The sequence below is a fragment of the Vipera ursinii genome (assembly GCF_947247035.1).
Source record: "Vipera ursinii genome assembly, chromosome: 12".
In the NCBI taxonomy this organism is placed as follows: Eukaryota; Metazoa; Chordata; class Lepidosauria; order Squamata; family Viperidae; genus Vipera; species Vipera ursinii.
Window position 1 is genome coordinate 14,528,035 of NC_139525.1, and position 21,445 is coordinate 14,549,479.

Consider the following 21,445-nt stretch of genomic DNA (forward strand, 5'->3'; position numbering starts at 1 on the left):
AATCAGTTGTAGATAGCTCCCGTGGGACTATACCTTAACAGTAGTTGTATGCATCTTTAATTAAAGGTTTTCAGATATGTAGAGCATAAAAAGATCCTAGAAGCCTCTCACATTACTCATGATGGGCTAGAGGTTCACTCAGAGAAAGACGGAGCCTAAGATGGCGACCTCAGAAGCATGGGTGAGAAAATACACAGTTCCCAGGATAACGGCAGACCTAGAACCTAATTACAGTACAATGTTCCAGAGTATCCACCATTCTATGTGAACAAAAAGGTCACAGGAAGAAGAGGTAAAGTGCCAAAGTTTCCTCAGCTGTTGTAGTCTATTCAGGAGCCATTGGGATTGTTAGACTAGAGATAATGCAATTTAACTAGTTTAGGCTGGAGGATTGAAATTCAACATATCACGATGGCCAGCTGGAAATTTTCATCTTGTGTGAGAATAGTAATAGCACTTAGACTTATTTACTGCTTCACAGTGCTTTACAGCCATCTCTAAGCAGTTTACAGCATATTTGTCCCCCAACAATCTGGCTCCTCATTTTACCAACCTCGGAAGGATGGAAGGTCGAGTCAACCTTGAGCTGATGAGACTTGAACTGCCGAACTGCTGGCAGCCGGCAGTCAGCAGAATTAGCCTGCAATACTGCATTCTAACCACTGCGCCACCAGGGCTCTTACTGAAGCTACTTCAATTTGTAAAACTGATTACCTGAAGACAGGTCTGGTCTGTGCTTTGACTCTGTGGCCACTCTTGTGCACAAAATCCTTTTGCTACCTTGATTGGTTCTTGGAGTGTAGAACATAGGTTCATAGATTGGAAGTGACCTTGAAGATCTAATCCAACCCACTGCTTGAGCAGGAGACACTATCCTATTCTGGACAAGTGGCTATCTAGTCCCTTCGTTAAAAGCCTCCAGGGATGGAGCAGCCACAACTTCTGGAGGCAAGGCATTTCACTGATTAATTGTTCTCACTTTCTTTAACTCTAGGTTGCTTCTCTCTTTAAAGGTTGTTACTACAGATTGATTCTATATGTGCTTCACATACTGCCTAGCTGAAGGTCTATGGAGATTCTCAGTCACCCAGGTTATGGTTATGTCCCAAAGGTGTTTTCTTTCTTTGAAGATGCTTTGCTTCTCATCCAAGAAACCTCTTCAGCTCTGACTAGATACAAGGAATATAAATCATTCCATTCCCCACCATCCAGTCAGAGCTGAAGAAGCAAAAGATCTTCAAAGAAAAACAAGAAAGTCCAGTTGCCTCTTGAAAAAAGCACCTTTGGGACTGGCTAGCTGAAGTTTAGCTTGAAGGAAAACTGGCTTGCTAAACACCTGTGTGATCACAGATAGCCTCTGTACTCAGAGTGGACAGGATGGAAAGAGAAGGAAGCATGGCTTGAGAAGAAACTCTACCTCCTGCTATTGGCTATCCATTGGAACCCACCCCTTTGCGCTACCTCAGCTGGTCTTAAAGAGGAGTAAATCCATCAAAAGGGATCTCTCGCAATTTTTCATATTTTCAGTCTGGGGTGTCTGAAGGAGGGGATGCAAATGATGAAATGTGCATTATTGACATCATCAGGCAATGTTATGGCTTCCAGACCTGCGCCACATGTCAGGAAACCAGTAGATAGAGTTAATTTTTAGTAACTAATAATGAACATTTTGTTGTTGTTGTTCAGTCCCTAAGTCGTGCTCTTCGTGACCCTATGGAATATAGCACACCAGGCTGCCCTGTCCTCCCAGAGTTTGCCCAAATCCATGCTCATATTTTCTTAAGGTAAAGGTAAAGGTTCCCACACACATGCGTGCTAGTCATTTCCGACTCTAGGGGCCGGTGCTCATCTCCGTTTCAAAGCCGAAGAGCCAGCGCTTGTCCAAGGACGTCTCCGTGGTCATGTGGCCGGCATGACTGGACGCCAAAGGCGCACGGAACGCTGTTACCTTCCCACTGTAGTGGTCCCTATTTTTCTACTTGAATTTTTACGTGCTTTCGAACTGCTAGGTTGGCAGAAGCTGGGACAAGGCCACAGTCCCGAGTGGAATTAAATGGGACCGAAATATGAGTAGACTTGCCGACAATTGAACCTGATCTCTCCTTGAAATTAAGACTGCCTGCAATCCTCTCCAAATGTGACAAATTTACACGTTGCTTCTTTCCTACTGCAACAGAAGTTTTGGTTCACATTTATCTACTTATTCCCTTTTGACCAAGAAGAGCTGTCTGAAAAGCCTGGAGCAGCCATTTGTGGCTAAGAGAAAATCCACCCCATTTTGCACCTGCGAGTATGGTATCCAAGCCCCTTTTGGCACCCTGGATAAATGGATGCATCCCCTTCCTTTTCTCACACACAAGGATGGGAGCAAAGTCACCACCATCCTTTGCTGGCTGTTGTAGGCACCTGGAAATGGCTTTTGGGGGAAATGGCTGTAGTCCTCTTGCTCTGTTAGATCAGGCTGAAGAATGACTTTGCTCGTGCCCTATAAATACAATTTTCAGCTATGAAACGCCGTAGCAAATCAGCGGAGTTGCGTATTCAGAAAATGAAATGATAGCGCCGGGAGAAAAACGTCTCTGGGGGGGGGGAAAAAACAAAACCCTACTGACTCTCATTCTCTTTGATGAACGAGAATGGGCATTTGACATCTTTTCTTTTCCAAGGAGAAGAGCATGTTGCAGGCTGGAAGCAATTATTGTGTAAGTGTGGCTCAGACACTCTCGGGTGTGTGTGTGTGATCGTGAGTGAGCTGGAATTGTGTCACCATTTTGCAGAAGCAAAAGGGAGAGCTGTCCAAACTTGTCAGGCTCGATTAAAGATTATCATCACTGATTGAAGATTAAAATTATCTATCGAAAATCAGTGAGGAATTTACTTCTAGCCCTAACTTAGCTCCAGTGATATCATTCACTGTATTTATTTTTCATTTGTGTGTGGGGGGGAGTCTCGGTGTTGCAACATTTGAAAAACCCCTCCTTTCTTTTCTAGTGCAAATGAGTTTTCACAATTCCTAATCACACTCTAAACTGCATTGCAAAGCTAACAAAAATATAGAAAATACCTAAATCCAGTGCTTTTTTTGTAAAAGAAAAAAGTGCCGGAACTCACACATGTCATACAACCCGCCTTGCCTACCCTACAAGGTTCCATCCAAAAAAGGTGCTGGAACTCCGTTCTGAGCGTTCTATGACAAAAAAAAGCCCTGCCTAAATCTATTAATTATGTCTGCCTTTCTCTTACTGTACTTCTGTGTCTGAAATACTCTTACCTTCCAAATCTGTTTAAACCCAAGACAGTGGGATTTTGTTCTTTAAAAAAAAGACCATAACATTTATAATAATAAAAAAGAATAGAGCAACGTTTTCTTTGTTTCAACTTTTATTCATTTCCCTTGGTGAGATAAATCCAGACCTATTTGCTTAAGTACAGGTGAATTAAAATCTGCTGCTGCCTGTGGGAAGAATAGCATTCTTGTGTGGACTCTTTAAAAAAAGGCTAGAACAAGGAGGTGCCTGACCCAAACTTGCAAAGATGATTTTTTTTTTTAACAACAACAAAACAAGATCCTCAAAGTCTCTTGCTGTTTGACAGGACCTGCAAGTCTGGAAGATGGAAGCCATGTTAGAAGACCTCTGATAATTCTCTGTTTGCTTGCAAGTCCTGTGAGCAGAGCATCTCTTTCAATCCACTGCCTGAGCTTCTGTTACTAAGTTAGCAGAAAACTCTTTGTTGAAGCAATTACTGCAGTGCAGAAGAAAATCAAAGCTGGTTGGGCTACAGCCAGGCAGCTAGACGTGTAAATGGGGAAGAAGATGCCCAAGTGTTGCCAAATCTCCGTTTAGGGATTTGTTTATTTGTTCTGCAAGCTGAAAGACTTTCTTTCTCTCCACAATTTATTCCCTTGTCATTGGTTGCTATTTGGGGCTTCAGATAGATAGCTGCCAAATGTGGATAAATGGACAGATGGATAAATGAGTCTGCAAATGATCTAGGATGTGTGTTCACACATATCTATACTTACACACAAACATGGAAACACCCTCACACCTACTTCATTTATTGTCAAAGTGCTGTTTTTCCGCTTGTAACACAATTTCCCATAATAACACACACTCTATGGCCAACGTCTGTTAATGGCTGCATTTTCTATACAATGTTTCTATTACTTATGTTGAGAAAATCTGAACTGAAGTAATTTCTCATCTGCAAAATATCTCCAGACAAAGCGTATATTGCTTACTTGATTTTTTTGGGGGGGGGGGAAGGAGGGGAGAAAATTATAGAATTAAAAGAAGGCTGGCTGGCTGGATGGATGGATAAAGATTATTATTCCTGATGCATTTTAAGCAATAGTTTTCAAATTTTTAGTTGAGGTTTGGTCGCCTTGCCTATTCAGTCCATGCAATGTATTCATAAAACTTATAAAAAACTGTTCAGGACCAAGAACAGCTCTAGTTTGAGACAGTGGAATAACCTTGGGATAAATGGAAACATCTCTGAAAACATCTCGTATAGGGGTGTCCAACCTTGGCAAATTTAAGACTGTGGACTTCAATTGCTGGCTGGGAATTGCCAAGGTTGGACACCCCGCTCTAGTAGCATAGTTATTTCATTGACCAGGTTATGAAGTTGAGTTCTTGACCCACTAGGAGCTGTATTCTAATGAGGGGGGGGGCTATGATATGATAGTCATAACACAATGTGAAGAAGAAGATAGATTGGACACTTTCTATGTTCAACAACAGTTGGTATTTATGGATGAGAGGAAATTGATACAGAAACTTTTATTTTTAGAAAAAAATATGGAGAGAACTGTAATCCCTCTTACTGGGACTTCCTGAAAGAGTGAGTCAAGCTATTACTCACACAACTACCCAACAGAAAAGAATATTAGTATCTCAGGGTTAAACCGTGGGGTCCTTGCCAAATAATCTGAATATCAAGTTCATCTCAAGCTTGTCACAAACATTGCAGCTATGTTTGGGCTATATCTGATCCCTATTAAAATGTTTTCCAATCATATCTGAAGTTTATTTCTGCAAGCGTTGACAGAGAGACTTAATCTATGACTTTGAACTTAGCTTCTCTGTTTTAAGTTTCATACTGAGGTGTGTTCGATTGAATCTAAATAAGGTTAATGGAACAAGATATCAATCAAATAGCACCAGATGGGATAAAAGAAGTCATCCTTGAATTCTACTGCACAGATTATCTAAACAATGGAGAGAGAGAGAAAGAGAGAGAGAGAGAGAGAGAGAGAGAGAGAGAGAGAGAGAGAGAGAGAGAGAGAGAGAGAGAGAGAGAGAATAACTTTGGCAATAAGTTTTGCTTTTAGAGGCACATTTCAGGCCAATCAAAGGGTTGAAGGCATAACTGAGGCTCCAGCAAGAATGAGATTTGGGGTGATGGTGGCTGACATCAAAAGAGGTTTTCAGCAAGAAAGAAGGGTCAACAAAAAGCTATTGGGGGAGAAGATTTGGCAGCAGATATAATGAACTCCTCCTTCAGAATTCTGTCCAAGAAACAGTCCAGCTACAAAGACTACAAATGATGAATTGTCATGAAGTTCCAGTTTGGAGAAAATCCTCACAATGTTCCTTGCTATTATTACAAGGAACCCAAAAGACTCAAGTAATAGACGTAGTTAGATTTCAGAACATACACAGTTTGGCCAACATCTATTTTTGTGAAGCCTTAAGTATTACAAGTTAATTGATGGAAGGGGCTGTGGAGTCTGAATACTCAGATGTCTGCTGGCGGAGTCCCTCGACATGGCGCCACATCTGTCATATACCTAGAGATGGTTCTTTAGGTGTCCACAAGTCTCCAGAGCCCAACTGATTTGAATTGATGTTGACTTTGGATTAAAACAAACAAAAAGAAATGGGACCTGGCAAGCAAAGTGCAAGTCTTAAGCATTATATTTATTCCAGAGACCCCCTCCCAAAGCATTGTTTGCAATTTAAAAATGTGGGTCTCTTGTCTAACAATGTCTTCATTCCCCCCCCCTCAAAAAAACAACCCCCCCAAAAAAAAAACAATTTAAGCCAGCGTGGCAGAGAGCATCTTTAACAACTGGAAGGAATAGCATGGAACAATTTTATCTCTTCACCTTCAAACCTATGGGTGTTTGTGATTGGTCACATCCTCCATTTTGTGAAATGGCCCTTGACTTTTTTGAATTCCAAAAGTGGCAATTCAGGACTTCTAAGATATAGGCACTGTTGAGAAAGTATGCTTTGTACAATTCTGGTGACTTCCTATCATTTAATGTAGATATTGCCTGGTTAAGTGGACAAACCAGCTGATTCACTGCAAAGATGTGTTGTATGCTTTTGTGTTGAGTCACATTTACAAGTATTACCAGTTTTCGCTGGTAAATCTGAACTGGATCTGACTTTAAAGTGACTCATGCGACAAACCAGGTTTTCTCCCTACCGATCGGGAAATGCCTCCCTCTGTGCCAAATGTCAAAATCCCGTCTTCCTCAGATGAAAAGGATCAGGAGGATTAGGAGGAGACATCTCAAGAGCTAGCTGTAGTCTTTCCAGACCTGAGAAATGATGCTGAGGCAGCAATTAGTCACACCATTCCTGGAGCCCTGGATTCTAACCATCATTCAGAGACTTCCTCCATTCAGACTCCAAGAACATTATCAGCTAAACCTAGAACGTCAAACGATGCCTCTTTGTGGTAAGGGAAGGCCAAACCAGACAGAAACTCTTGGGAGCAACTTGTTGAGAAAAAGCAGGCCTCATCTGTGCTCTGGGTATTTAAAAAGGAGAAGTGCTGGAACACTATTGATCTATGACAGTCATCCCTGACGTTCAGCTTACCAGGATGTTTCTAGCTCCAAAATCTCTTATTTTGCTTTGGGCTTATCTCTTGACTTTTAAACTTCTTCAATCCTTCTGATACTTGTCCTCCAGTAAGCTGACTTTGCTGTTCTTAACTTGGAGTGGATTTATTCCAATAATATCTCAGATAAGAGTTGCTGGTCAGGAGGCTGGAGATTAAATCAGGTTTTTTTTTTTTTTTAAAAAAATCAAGGTCTGCATGAGGGGCACATGAAATTCCTAAGATCAAGCTCAAATTTCTTTCTTTCTCTCTTTCTTTTCCTCCTTCCCTCACCTCCTCCCTCCCTCCCTCCTTCCCTTGCCACCTTCCTTCCTTCCCTCCCTCCCTTCTATTTGATCCTTCCTTCCTTCCTTATCTCCTACCCTCACTTCCATTTGACACTTCCTTTTCCTTCCTTTCTTCCTCCCTCCCTTCTATTTGATCTTTCCTTCCTTCCTTCCTTCCTTCCTTCCTTCCTTCCTTCCTTCCTTCCTTCCTTCCTTCCTTCCCTCCCTCCCTCCCTTCCCTCCCTTCCATTTGATACTTCCTTTTCGCCGCGATCTCAAGACATTTTTGTTTGTACAAGCCGGCCTAGCCTGAGGGGGAGTGTTGGGGTTGTTTTATCTTTCGTTTTTTTTAATTTTTCTGGGGGTTTTTAACGTTGTATTTATATTGTTTTTAACTAGGGCAATTGTTTAATCTGTTTTTTAATGTTTGTATTTCCTATTTTATTCTGCCCTGTGAACCGCCCTGAGTCCTCAGGGAGAAGGGCGGTATATAAATGTTATTAAATTAAAATTAAATTAAAATTAAATTTTCCTTCCTTGCCTGCTTCCTTCTTCCTTCCTTCCCTCTCTCCCTTCTATTTAATCCTTCCTTCCTTCCCTCCCTCCCTTCTATTTGATCTTTCCTTCCTTCCTTCCTTCCTTCCTTCCTTCCTTCCTTCCTTCCTTCCTTCCTTCCTTCCTTCCTTCCTTCCTTCCCTCCCTCCCTCCCTCCCTCCCTTCCCTCCCTTCCATTTGATACTTCCTTTTCCTTCCTTGCCTGCTTCCTTCTTCCTTCCTTCCTTCCCTACCTCCCTTCTAGTTAATCCTTTCTTCCTTCCATCCTCCCTCCCTCCCTCTCCAGTATCAGTCATACCCAGTGCTAAATGCAGATAGCCACAGTTAATATAAAGCACCCCCATGGTCACTTGATTAAAATTCAGATGCTTGGCAATTGGTATGTATGGGAAAGCCAGATTCATTTAACAACCGTGTTACTAACTTAACAATTGCAGAGATTCACTTAACAACTGTGGCAAGAAAGGTCATAAAGTAGAGCAAAAAAACTCTTTTAACAGAACAACTGTCATGCTTAGCAAGGGAAATTTTTCGCCCAATTGGGCCATTGTACTCATAGGTAAAGGTAAAGGTTCCCCCGCACATGCGTGCTAGTCGTTTCCGACTCTAGGGGCCGGTGCTCATCTCCTTTTCAAAGCCGAAGAGCCAGCGCTTGTCTGAGGACGTCTCCGTGGTCATGCGGCCGGCATGACTAGACGCCAAAGGCGCACGGAACGCTGTTACCTTCCCACCGGAGTGGTCCCTATTTTTCTACTTGCATTTTTACGTGCTTTCGAACTGCTAGGTTGGCAGAAGCTGGGACGAGTAACAGGCACTCACTCTGTTATGCGGCACTCGGGATTCGACCCGCCAAACTGCCGACCTTCTGATCGACAAGCTCAGCGTCCTAATCCACTGAGCCACCACGTCCCATTGTACCCATAACAAGACCATTGTACCCATAACAAGACCCTAACAAATGGGTAACGATGATGTTAGCTGTTTAATCGTGTCCAATTCTTAGTGATTCTGTCTATATATACTGTTCTTGTACAATTTCTTTCAATGTTTTATATTCTGCCTGGCACAGACCTGGATTTTGTCTACCCATCATGATTTTGGCAGCCTTGTTTCCTTTTACCTCTGATCATTCTGGGCATAACTGCCTTTTCCAGTGAGTCTGAGCACATGATATGCCCAAAATAAATAAGGTGGAATTCTGATGTTGCCTTCCATCTGGTTGTAGATGCTCCAGGACTTACTTCTTTGTCACATTTGAGGTCCAAGAGACTTCTCCAGCACTTCAGCTGGAACAAGTTGATTTTTCTCCTATTTTTTACATGTCCAACTTTCCCAATCATACAACTCTCTGCACCATACATTGGATGAAAAGCACCCAAATATAAAATAATGCATCAGTAAAAGCACACCAGGGCATGGCTAAAAAAAACTCAAAACTTTTTTTAAAAAAATGACAGGGCTTTTATCAGACAGTCCTGGCTGCCCTCTTGACTTTTTTTTTTTACTTTCCTTGCAGTTGTCCCTGGTTGGGGGTACATAGGACATTCATGTAAAACATTTACATTTATTCAGTTTAGTAAATCGTGGAACTGCAGCCACTAAATCTTTAACTGAGCTAGTAGCCTAAGATGGGCTTCAGTGAGAGAATTCAGGCCCCAAAGTTCCTGTTCATAGGTGAATGTTCTGAAAATCAATGCTACCCTATCAGAGTTTCTTTCCTGACAGCAAAAAATTGGATTTTTCGGGGTCAACAAATGGGTGGATGGTTCAATGAGCACTCAAACCCTAACAAAAGGCAATCAACTTTATCTGAAAGGATAAGAAAAGGACTATCCTTGTCAGCAATGTATCCCTTGGTCAGGAATTAGCAAAACAGAAATGATTCTTCTGAGAAACTCAGCCTTATGTCTGTAGAAATATCAAACCTTCGGGGAGATGCTTGAAAGATCCCTAGCTGTTGCAATAATATAATTACCACACATTTTGTAATAACACCAGAAATCCAGGGACTCTGATTTATCCTGCCCACTTGGACTACATCCTTAATTCAAACCAAGGGAGAATTCTGGTGATGAAGGACATCAACATCAACATGGTGGCTGCAACTGCTCCATAGATGCTCTCCCACCTTCCTTTTTTTTTTTTAAGCAAGCGGCAATCATAACAAGAGACGGGCCTTTGATTACATGTTGTGGGTCCTGTTGCAGAGTCTAAGACCACCAACAAAGGGGAAACGAGACCCACATGATATCTTGCCTGTTGCCCTTTAACTGTTCCACCTCCAGCCATACAAAGGCAAGTTGCGTGCAATCCCCCTCCCCTCTCTTTTAGCCCAGAAAAGAGATTTTTAAGGAAAGAGGAAAAAGGGAGAACGGATCTACTGCTGCTCTTTCATCTTTGGGAGATGCTTAATGCTGATTGGGCTCCTGGTGATGGTGACAGTGAGGAAAAGGCAAGTGGAAATTCTGCACAGCTGCTTGGACGTGGCAGGACCAGCCTCCCCAGACAGCTTCTTTGTGCTCCAAGAACTGTCACCTAGCAACTTGGCTTTGCAGCTGCCAGATTGCACAATGGGGGAGCGGGCGGGAGGGCGGGAAACCACCACCTCCGTGGAAAGCCAACATTTAGGGGAAGGGAGCAGAGGAAAGGAAGCAGGCCATTAAATCAGCTGGAGGATTTTTTATTCCAGGATCTTGGTATTGCCTTGGATGGAAACATCCTTGAGGGTCAAATGCTTCTCCAGACAGAGACAACCTTAACAATGCCCGATTGGGAACTTCGGACTGGAGAATCTACAGCAATGGCAAAATGAATAATATCCTCACAAAATAGAACTTTAATTAATTTTATTTAATTGTTTAATATTAGTATTTAATATTAGTATTTAATTAATCAAAAGAATGGTTCTCATGCATACAATGCATCATGTTGTGTCACACATATAGAACCACTCGCTGTTTATCTTTTAAGGCAGGGGTGTCAAACTCAATTTCATTGAGGGCCACATCAGCATTGTGGTTGCCCTCAGGGGGGGGGGCGGGGGTGTGTGCCCTGGGTGGGTGTGGCCTACTGGGTGGGCGTGGCTGGAGTGAGTATGGCCTACTGGGTGGGCATGGCCAGCTCTACATCGTTCGCATCAAGGGTGCCTATGGGGGCCTGGGCAGGAGTGGGACAGATCTGAGGGTCTCTGGCAGGAGGAGGGTCTCTGGGCCAGGGCCAAGGCAGTGGGGGCCGTTCCTTCACTGTTTCCAGGATGGCTTTGCGGGCCACATGAAACCACTTCGCGGGCCGGATCTGGCCCCCGGGCCTTGTGTTTGACATGTCTGTTTTAAGGCATCCTGAAAGCCTACAAATATTGCAGATTAGCAAATGTAGAAAAAGGCAGGAATCAGAAACCAATAGTTCTTTATAATTCTTTCTTTCTTCCTTTCTTTCTTTCTTTCTTTCTTTCTTTCTTTCTTTCTTTCTTTCTTTCTTTCTTTCTTTCTTTCTTTCTTTCCTTTTGCATATCTCTCTCACACTTTGTCTTTCTCATTTTCTCCCTCTTTCTTTTTCTTTCTTTTTTTCTCCTTTTTAGGTATTTTTACTTTTACTAAATCTGCCTAGACCTCTCTCCCTTTCTCTCCCTCCCTCTCAATAATACAATGAAAATTTTAATATTTACCTATTAAGATTGAAATGATTATCATATAACTAATACCTTGATGTAGGCTGCAGTTGCAACCTTATGCTTAAAGCTGGATGAAAAGCCAAATAATTTCATGCTTCTAATGCTAACATCCTAAATTAATAGTGATTAAATTTTTACTTTTCTCTCTTTTCAGTATTTTAAGCTTTCTAAATAATAGAATGTTGATCATCTCAAATCCTATTGCATCAAACTCATTGCACTGAAACAATAGAATGTAGCAAGATTTATAACAATAAATAATAAAAAGGGGGGGAGATCTTGCCCAAGATAAGTTTGTCAAAACATATGTGCAGCTCATTTGGAAAAAAGCCCATCCTTAAAAAAATAAATGTGGAATACAAAATGTCTCACTCAGAAACTTTCCAAATGCAGCTGTGTGCTGCCTTAATGAAACTGTTCTCAAAGCCAGATGTTTAGCTGTTGCACGGCAAATCTCCCTATCACAAGCCAGAGTGACCAATAGCCAGGGATTTTGTCATTTGTTGGCTTAATCTTCATCTTTTGTTTCCTCTACATTCTTAATGTTATTTTTCTTTAACAATGACTCAGAATCATTTACCGTAGGGATCATAAACTCCAGGATGAAAACCTGATGGATTCCAGGCTTTTTATTAGAAGAACGATACCCCCGATGAATTATTGGCACCCGCCCAAATCCTGTACAACCTGAGCAAGAATGGAGATTCACAGAACCATCTATCTGTGTGATGTGTCACAACCCCCTTTTGTATCATTCTGCTGCCTGCTGTTTTTCATTTTTAAAAACGTTCACTCATTTTATTTCACAGACTCAGCCCATGGTTTCAAACAGGGAAACTATTAGCATCTTAGAGCAAGTCACCTCCAAACATGCTGGAGAATTACTGGAAGGTTGGCATTCAGACAAATCAGGGATAAACTCCATTTACACACCATTCAAAAGAAACAATAAATAACCTAACAGGAAACAAAAAGACTGGAACGCATCCCCTCCAGCAGCCAACATCCAGATAAGCAGGGATTAACACCAGACAAACAATCAAACGGAAAACAATACTCTAATCAAGGACCACCAAGGAGGAAGCTATACCCCCAACAGTGGTAGGGCAGGCCATTGTATTTAAACAGGCAGCAAACCTCACACTCATTCACACTGATGATGCTATCTAGCTGGGTAATGAAGATGTCAATGCTGCAAACATTGACATGTTTTTGCACTGTCAATATAAGAGACCGCCTTTTGTTTAAACTGCTTCACTTTGAATCTTGAAGGGAGGGAATTTTCTAAGACTATTTTGAGAAGATTAGAAAACGAGGAGAGACCTTATATGTAAAACTAATTGGATAATGTGATTTATGAAGTGTAGGTAAGGGCGGGGATTGTGTGTGTGTTATGATGGGTTTGGGGGGGAGGAGATTTCAGATTCTGGCATCCCTCCATGAGTGCCGATGTTTCATTTCATTACAAAGACTTTTAGATAAATAATATGCCTGCAACTTGTTTGAATTGTCTCATTCATCGGAACCATGACAGAAACATTCACAAGCAAACAATCAAGCTCAGAGTATACCAAGAAATCCCACAAATTGAGGTGGGGGGGCAGGGAGAGAGGGAGGGAGGGAGAGAAAGGGGGAAATTGAGATGGGGGGGAAACGTAGAAAACAGTAACCAACAAAACATGGTATATATAGAAAATGATTCAGCCTATTTTTTGCATATGTCATGATTATATAAAATAATATCAAAAGGTTTTTCCATTCAATTAATATAAGGGCCAAGCTTAAGAACATTAAACAATACATGGATGGTGTGAGCTTGTCTGTGGGACTTTACAATCCTGAAAAATAATTTATTCTGCCCCTTGCATCCACAATGACTCAGGTAGTGACGAGTTCCAACTTTGAGGTATAAAACATGCAAACACATCTTTAACCTACATTTATTGTTTTGTAACAGTAACCAACTTAAAGATAAGAAAATGAACTTTGGCAGTGGTGAGATAATCCCAAACCATATCGCTAAATTTCTATGCTTCCCAGTTAATGGATTTATGAGATAAGAACTTTTAGAAACTGAAGCTGAGCTGTGATATCAAGATCAGAAAACATCTTTTGTGATAGGGATCTCAGCTTAAGTTCATAAGAAACGTTCATTCCATTCTTAAATATCTTTAGCCATTGACTTGTTAATAGGGGATATTCAACCCTTTCTTGCGTTGCCAACAATAAAGCCTTTACTGTAATATTTTATCTCATATATTGTATTGTTCACACAATAATAATAATAATAATAATAATAATAATAATAATAATAATAATAATAATAATAATAATAATAATAATAATAATAATAATAGAATTGGAAGGGACTTTGGAGGTCTTCTAGTCCAACCCTCTGCTTAGGCAGGAAACCCTATACCATTTTAGACAAATAAGTATATGCTGATGTTTTATTTAAACTTATATTTCTGTTTGTACGTGGAACAGCTTGCCTTCATAAATCGTGGGCGCTTCATTACTGGAGGTTTTTAGGAAGAGACTGGACAGTCAATTGTCTGAGATCGTATAGGTTCTCCTGCTCAAGTGGGGGGCTGGACTAGAAGACCTCCAAAGTCCCTTCCAGCTCCTATTCTATTCTGGTTGCATATCAGTGATTACATGACCTCTGTAGATGCCTTATACTAAATCAGTGGTTTCCAAACTTGGCAACTTTTAAGACCTGTGGACTTCAGCTCACAGAATTCCTCAGCCAGCCCTGCTGGGGGAATTCTGGGAATGCTGGCTGGGGAATTCTGGGAGTTGAAGTCCACAAGTCTTAAAAGTTGCCACGTTTGGAGACCCCTGTGCTAAATAAATAAGCAAAAGGAGGGATAAGAGACAGCATAGACCACGGCTGCATAGGGGAAGGAGCAAGAGGGAGGACCCTCCCTAGGTTATTAAGCAGTAAAGATGGGAGATTTGTACTTTTTAGGCTTGCAATGTCACTTTACAATAAAGTATAATTAGGTTATCTGGTCATGTTTCCTTTCTGGTCCACTGAGTAAAGCTGACAGCATGCCAGTTGTGATTGTAGCTGTCTAAAATAATTGAAAATTGACAGTACCATTGAGAGGAATAACTCAGCATGCTAAATAGTGAAAGACACGTTGCAAACTTTTAGCAAGCTTTAAGCAATGCTGGGTGAGTGGTTTCTAATCCACAATCAAAACCCATTGATAATATTTTAATGTGAGCATTTGATACTTACACTCTACAAGATGACCACAGTGGTCAAGGTACATGACTGCTATGTCAATAGCAATAACACTTAGACTTATATATCGCTTCACAGTACTTTAGAGCCCTCTCTAGGCATCATTATAGAGTCAGCCTCTTGCCCCCAACAATCTGGCCCCTCATTTTACCAACCTTGGAAGGATGGAAGGCTGAGTCAACCCTGAGCCGGTCAGGATTGAACTCCAGACTGTAGGCAGAGTTAGCCTGCAATATTGCATTCTAACCATTGTGCCACTATGGCTCTTAATGCCACGTCCGATCAGCTACAGCAATAGCAATAGTGCTTAGACCTATATACACCGCTTCATATATAAGAGAGTGCTTTGCAGCCCTCTTAAGATCAATTTTTAAACTTTTGTATTCTTGTTTTTTAACATGTATTGCCCTGTTCACCGCCCTGAGTCCTTCGGGAGAAGGGCGGTATACAAATATAATAAAATAAATAATAAATAAATACAATAAATTAAGTGGAGGAGAAACAAGACTCTTTAACTCAAGTCTTGCTGATGATGTTACCTAGCCTGGTGACAAAACGTTTGGGAGCTAAACAGCAAACTCGGAGAACAAACCATTGCCAACATCTACCACCCGAGTTACAAATAACTTCCAGCTTTGCTCCTGGCTTATCAGCTCCAGCCACCTGAGCAAATCCCCAAAGGGAAAGGTGCCTTAACAGCTTTGCGCTTCGCCCTCCGAGGAACTATTCAGATTTTTTAAAAAATATATATATACTGTATATAAAACCAAACAAATTCATAGAATAAGAGGTAATGACAAGGACAGAGTAAGATCTAAGCATTATTATTTTTTCTTTCCCGTTGGTTTTGAATTGGAGCAAGGAGACTTTTGTTACTGCATGATCTCTGTCAGCTTAGGGAGGAACAGTGATTAAATTACGCTCTCTGCTCTCTCTCTTTTCTTAATCTTAGCTTTTGAATGAGTAAATGTGAAGATTATCTTTGTTTTGCCTTTTCGGGGCTGAGAAGCAGAATCTGGAGCACGGAGAAGCTAAAGCCTACGGTTGTGCTTCAGGGAGATGTAATGTTTAAGTCAAAGAAGAGGCAACTTCTAAAATAAGAACGGTTTGGAATTTTGCTATTAGCAGTTTCTGGCGGTGTAGCTTTGCTTATTTCTTGAGCTGATTCAAACTGAAGCAAGGATTAGTGTCCCATTTCCTCTACTGCCTTATCCACGTGCAGAATTTATTTTACATTTCTGCTTAAAGAAAATAGATTTTGGGCAAGGGTGAGGAAGCGTGCACTGACACGATATCTATACACTACTAAAACTTCCCATGTGTTTATCTCTTCGAACCCTCATGTTAGCCCAAATGGTGCATTACATTGCAACAATTTTTGAATGAAGGTGCCTAAAATAAGCTAGCTGGGGAAAAAATGCATGAAAAAAAATCCAGCATCTATTACTCCTGTGGAATTGAAACTTCAAGGACCTTCAGACCAGTTTTATTTGCAAAGTTGTGGCTGTTGCAGCATTCCTGTGACCGTGTGAATGTGCTTTCCAATGCTCTCTGGCTAGCTTCTCACAAGCAAAGTCATTGGGGAAGCCAGCAGGAAGTCGAAATCACTCCTGTTCCTGCTGCTTTTTTGCTTGCTTGTGGTCTTTCTGTTTATCTGCTTAGGTGAGTAAATATTGACTTATTGTTGAAGTTCATGTGGAGCACAGGGACTCACATGGTTAGGATGCTGGGTTGGAGGCAGGGTGAGCTCCCATCCTTTGGTCTAGCTCCTGCTGGGACATGAAAGGAGCTCCCAAATGGATGTCCCTCCAAACAACCCTGATGTCACTGGCTAACCCTTTCAATCTGAAAGCACCTCAGTGCTTCTGACCCAAGAGTGATGCAATGCAATTGAAAGTCCACTACCATTATTTTTCTATCTATGATCAATACTCTTAGGTGATCATAGGACCAGGCAATATTGGGGTAAGATGGCAAAATTCAATCAAACGTAACTACGAAATCCCAGCAACTAAACTATTTTAAATTAAGAATCACTACATCTTCTACTACTTGAGGCAGGGACTCCTTGATTTTCTTTCCAGCTATTTTTCTATCCACTGGCAAGAAAGCGCGTCTCTTCACATAAAATTGGGGAGCTTGCAGCTGGCTCTTTATATAAAAGGGTTTTGTTTTGTTTTTCTCTAGCCTGGAAACCAATTCTTCCCCCTCTCATAGAAAGATAGACAAGAAAGAAAGAAAGAAAGAAAGAAAGAAAGAAAGAAAGAAAGAAAGAAAGAAAGAAAGAAAGAAAGGAAGGAAGGAAGGACAAGTATAAAAGGACAAGCCTTGGTGGAGCAGTGGGCTAATGCCTCCTTAAGTAACACCAGCTGCCTTCAATTAGTGCAGGTTCGCATCCCACCAGGCTCAAGGTTGACTCAACCTTCCATCCTTCCGAGGTAGGTAAAATGAGGACCCAGATTGTTGGGGGCAATTAAGCTGACTTTGTAATAATGCTGCTTGGGTGTGTGTGTGAAAGCCCTAATAAGCAGGCATATACATAGAATGAAGGCTACTGCTAAGCTTGTAAGCCGCCCTGAGTCTTCGGAGAAGGGCGGGATATAAATGGAATTAAAATAAATAAATAAATAAATAAATAAATAAATAAATAAATAAATAAATAAATAAATAAATAAAATGATTTTTTTTTAAAAAAAATATATGTATCAGGATTCTAGCTCACATAGAAGCATTCATGTTGGCTCACATTACAGTCATTTGTATCCATGGAGACTGGCCTTTTAGTCAAATCTCTGCCTCAACATGGAGAAGAAAAAGGGCTGCTTATGGTTCCTTCTGTACTGAACTCAACATGGAAAAACATAAAATGCCCAACCTTTGTGATATTAATAAACTGTCCATCTTTATTTTCCTGATAAATATTTGATATAGCTCAAACATACCGGTCACATACAGTAATCCCTATGGTCAAAGTACGTCAACCAAAGTGCCTTTGTTATGTTGGCTCTTTTCAACATTGTTGGCTCAAAACACCCACACACAACTGACCTGTGCACAGATATTTAAAGGAGCCTTTGTGACTCCTTCATTTTTGCTCCTTGCCAGTATATTTTAGGAGCTGCCATGTGCTATAAATAAGTGCTCTGATGTGCAAACACTTCTGTGTGTATGTTTGACATTTCAAGCAACAGGTTGATTCTCAATGAAGCAGATGGGAAATATGCCAGGCATCTATTCTCTTCCTCCCCCTGCCCCTGGTTAGGAAACTTTTTATATCGACTGACATAAAACAGCGTAGTAAACACCATTTTGACCCAGAGTTCATTCATATGGAAGTCAGGTCCTGTTTTCTTAGGATTTCACACTTTGTGAGCTATCTCTTTCTCACCCAGCCAGCTTAAATCAGTATTTAATGCTCTCCCTGAGCATTCTTCATTTTTATTTGGCACTTTATTTTCCCTACATCTCTGTTTTGGGCACTTATCCCACAGATGCATTAAAACCTTCACATTGTCCATTGATCCAAAGATATTTAAAGTTAATCCCTTAAGTAAACCAGGAAATGACCTGTGTTTCTGTTTGTCTTTCATTGGGGTTTCTTCAGCAGTCTTCAGCTGCTGTTCCACTCAGATGCCCCTTCCATTCCTTTCCCCCTTCCCTTCCTACTACTCCCTTCCCTACCCCTCTCCTTCCTTCCTTCCTTCCTTCCTTCCTTCCTTCCTTCCTTCCTTCCTTCCTTCCTTCCTTCCAACCCCATTCTAAATGTCAATAAACCCTCCATCACTGAGCTAAAAGGACGCATGCTTTGGGCCATCCATTGGTTTAAAGACAAGGAATCTTGGGCAGTGTGACTATATTGATGCGAATGCATGGACCTTGAATTTTGGTCAACCAAACACTAGGTTATAAATCTTATAAGCAAACAAATACATAATTAAGTGGCTCATGTTAGTCCATTGTTAAAAAATAAAGAATTCCAATTCCAAAGGAAGGGACCACGTCATTTTTCAAATAACATTGAATGATCTATCATCAGTCAGCAGATAAATGGGAACAGATAATGGGAACTGCACTGCAACAAAACTGGCCAATCTGTATCTTCCTTAGCTCGGCATTAGAGTAAATATGACAGAATTCCCTGACTCCGGGAACGTAGATGAATGGGTCCATAATATTGCAGAACAAAAATGAAAATTCTTCTGGCATCAAATAAATAATTAGCATTTTCCCCACTATAAACCAAGATTCGGTTGGAAAGAAGATCAAAAGCTCTGGGAAGGAAGTCACTTTGAATAGTCACTTCATCGACAATAACTTCCATCGTTTTTGAGATTCTATAATTTAATTCCATTCTTCCTGTAAAAAACCTGCCTATTCTGAATCAATCACCTTTCTTGGGTTTAAATCGAGGGTCTTGATAGTAGTATAATTGTAATTATCTATTGCTATCCATCGTATTTTTCCTAAAGATATTTCCCAAATATTGGGTGCTCAAAAGCCTTAACAGACATGGACCACATATAGTACATTCATGGCTTCCATCCAAAGATAAAGTCTTTTCCTCCTATGGAAGGGGGGGGGCTGCTCATCACGGTTTCTTAGCCAAGAGAACCAGCATTGTCTGAAGACACTTCTGTGGTCATGTGGTCATCATAACTATATATCGAGGCACACGGAACACTGTTACCTTCCCACCGAAGTGGTACCTATTTATCTACTTGCATTTGCTTGCTTTCAAACTGCTAGATGGGCAGGAGCTGAAGCAAGGATCGGGAGCTCACTCCATTGCACTGTGCTCGGGTCTTGAACCTGAGCGGTCACCTTTCTAGCTGACAATCTCAGTGTCTTTAATCACTGAGAGATCACCCTCTTAAAACAAGAACAAACCACTTGCGTAGAATATTCCACCTTTTGAGGAATATTCCTAGTGATTAAAAACCCAGCCATTTTGCACCTGTTAATTCTCCAAACATTGGCTGCCCTTCCCTTCGTGATGCAAACATGCAGTGACAATTTAGTTCCTGCTGCCACTGGCATGACAGGTCAGAGAGCAGATGGTGGCTACTTTAGCTGGTTAATTTTGAGCTTCGTTGGAGGTTCTTAGTCATCAGGTGTTGTGATTCAGGGTCAGCCTGTGGGTTCGGCAGTTGGGTCGGATGGCTCAGATGAGGGGGAGGAGGGGGGTGTTGAAGAACTTGCTGATGATGGCTTTGAGGCTCCGCAGAGCCCCCAGCCAGGCCCCTCCCACCTGGTGGAGACCCAGCTGTGTGAGCCTGACAGCGTGGATGAAGATGACCCACAGCTGGCCCTGTTCAAGGACGCCCAACGCAGGAGGCAGTCAAGTCAGAGTAAACAGAGGAAGGCAATGGGGCTTCTCGGAAGGAGGGAGAGAGAAGCCACGCCCTGAACTCTTTATAAAGGACTTGTGTGGGGAGGGCTGGTTTGCTGAAAGCAACCGCTCAGATAGTGTTTCAAAGCTCCGGTATCTTGGTTCGTGTCTTGTTTGTTTTTGTAATAAATTTGGCAGACGTATTCCAGCCTCTTGCCGTCTGTAAAGGGGTTGCCTTTTCTGCAAGGCTGGTAGCAGGCTGGTACAGAACATCAGGGCTATTTGTGTCCCAAAAAGGGACGTGGCAAAAATAAGGGTAAAAGCTCTACTGATTGTAAAAGGGCAGGAGGGAAGAATAGGTGGAAAGGATCACAGTTTCAAATATGGGAGTACATGGCTTTGAAGAAGGAGTTATTTGAATTATTTAATTTGATTAGATTGAAGGGATCATTGACATGTGTTCCGCGGGTGAACGGGCAGCGTTTCAGTAGAGAGACAGGAAAGAGGATTTTCAAGCAATTTGGCTCAACATTCTTGAATTATTTAAGTTATAATTACATATTTACAAGCTGTCCTTTCCTCCCTCTCTTTCTTTTTACTCATACATAATTTTTTTTCAGTGCTGGTTTTTTCCCCCCTTAAGATAGTTAGAGTAAGCCACAGAAGATAATCCACACAGATCACGTTAAACCATAAGCCATGATTAACTGGTTTACTTGACGTCCAGGTTCACAACAGATCATATTCGTCTAAGTGTAATCTCATACACCACTCAAGAGAAGCTAATCTGAATTATAGGCATTTCAGATGACCCAAATCAGCAGACCAACAGAAGACCTCAGAATAAGAAATCAAGTTTAAGAGACACAAAAGAAGAAAAAAGAATCTCCTTTAAGGGTCATGTGAATCCACTTCTGGATTCTAGATTCCAAAGTAAGATTAGGAGGATTCTAAAATTCCACAGCCAGCATGTTGAAACGTTTCCCCCCCCCCAATAAAGATATGGCTTGGCTGTAACTGGAACCACTTTACGAAAAGGTTACTATGTCCTTGTTCGTCCCACTGCTGTCCAGATCTGAGCTGAAGGTTTAAAGTTCTCTTACCTGCTTCCCATCCAGGGTGTACAGCTTTTTCACCACGCCTGTCTCCAGCTTTATGGCTTCTGTAATGTCGGTGAGCACCTGCTCAAAAGAATGGGCTGTTTTCTTATTCAGGAGCACACGCACCGCCTTCCTTGGCTTCACTCCGCTCCGGATGATGGTCACCAACTTGGGACGCACAAAATCCTTGTTCTCCTTCGCCTGGGCACTGTTGCTGCTGGCCAGGGACTGAGGAGCTTTCATGTTGGCAGAGGTTTTCACATTGACTGACCAGTTTGGGTTGACGTTCTTGGTATACTCCACTTTCTTAAAGAAGTTGTCTGATGAGCACACATAGCTTTCTCCTGCGAAGAAACAGAAAATATAGGGATATTTACCAAGAGCAGAAGCAAGCTCTTTTCAGCAGCAAGG

The 21,445-nt window shown here is 41.5% G+C and overlaps 1 protein-coding gene and 1 long non-coding RNA gene across 5 annotated transcripts in view; both read right to left on the reverse strand.

Annotated features, from left to right (window-relative positions):
- The window catches only part of LOC310646119, a 510,475-nt gene that overhangs the window by 37,832 nt on the left and 451,198 nt on the right, over window positions 1-21,445 (reverse strand). The gene's annotated exons all lie outside the window — the stretch shown is intronic.
- The window catches only part of DCX (doublecortin), a gene marked incomplete at its 3' end in the record, with an annotated part of 61,096 nt that overhangs the window by 23,548 nt on the left and 16,103 nt on the right, over window positions 1-21,445 (reverse strand). For all 4 annotated transcript variants that reach the window (XM_083372348.1, XM_083372347.1, XM_083372350.1 and 1 more), the window contains exon 2: window positions 21,038-21,378. In XM_083372348.1, coding sequence (XP_083228474.1) covers window positions 21,038-21,378 — 341 coding nt within the window. The remainder of the gene's footprint in view (window positions 1-21,037; window positions 21,379-21,445) is intronic.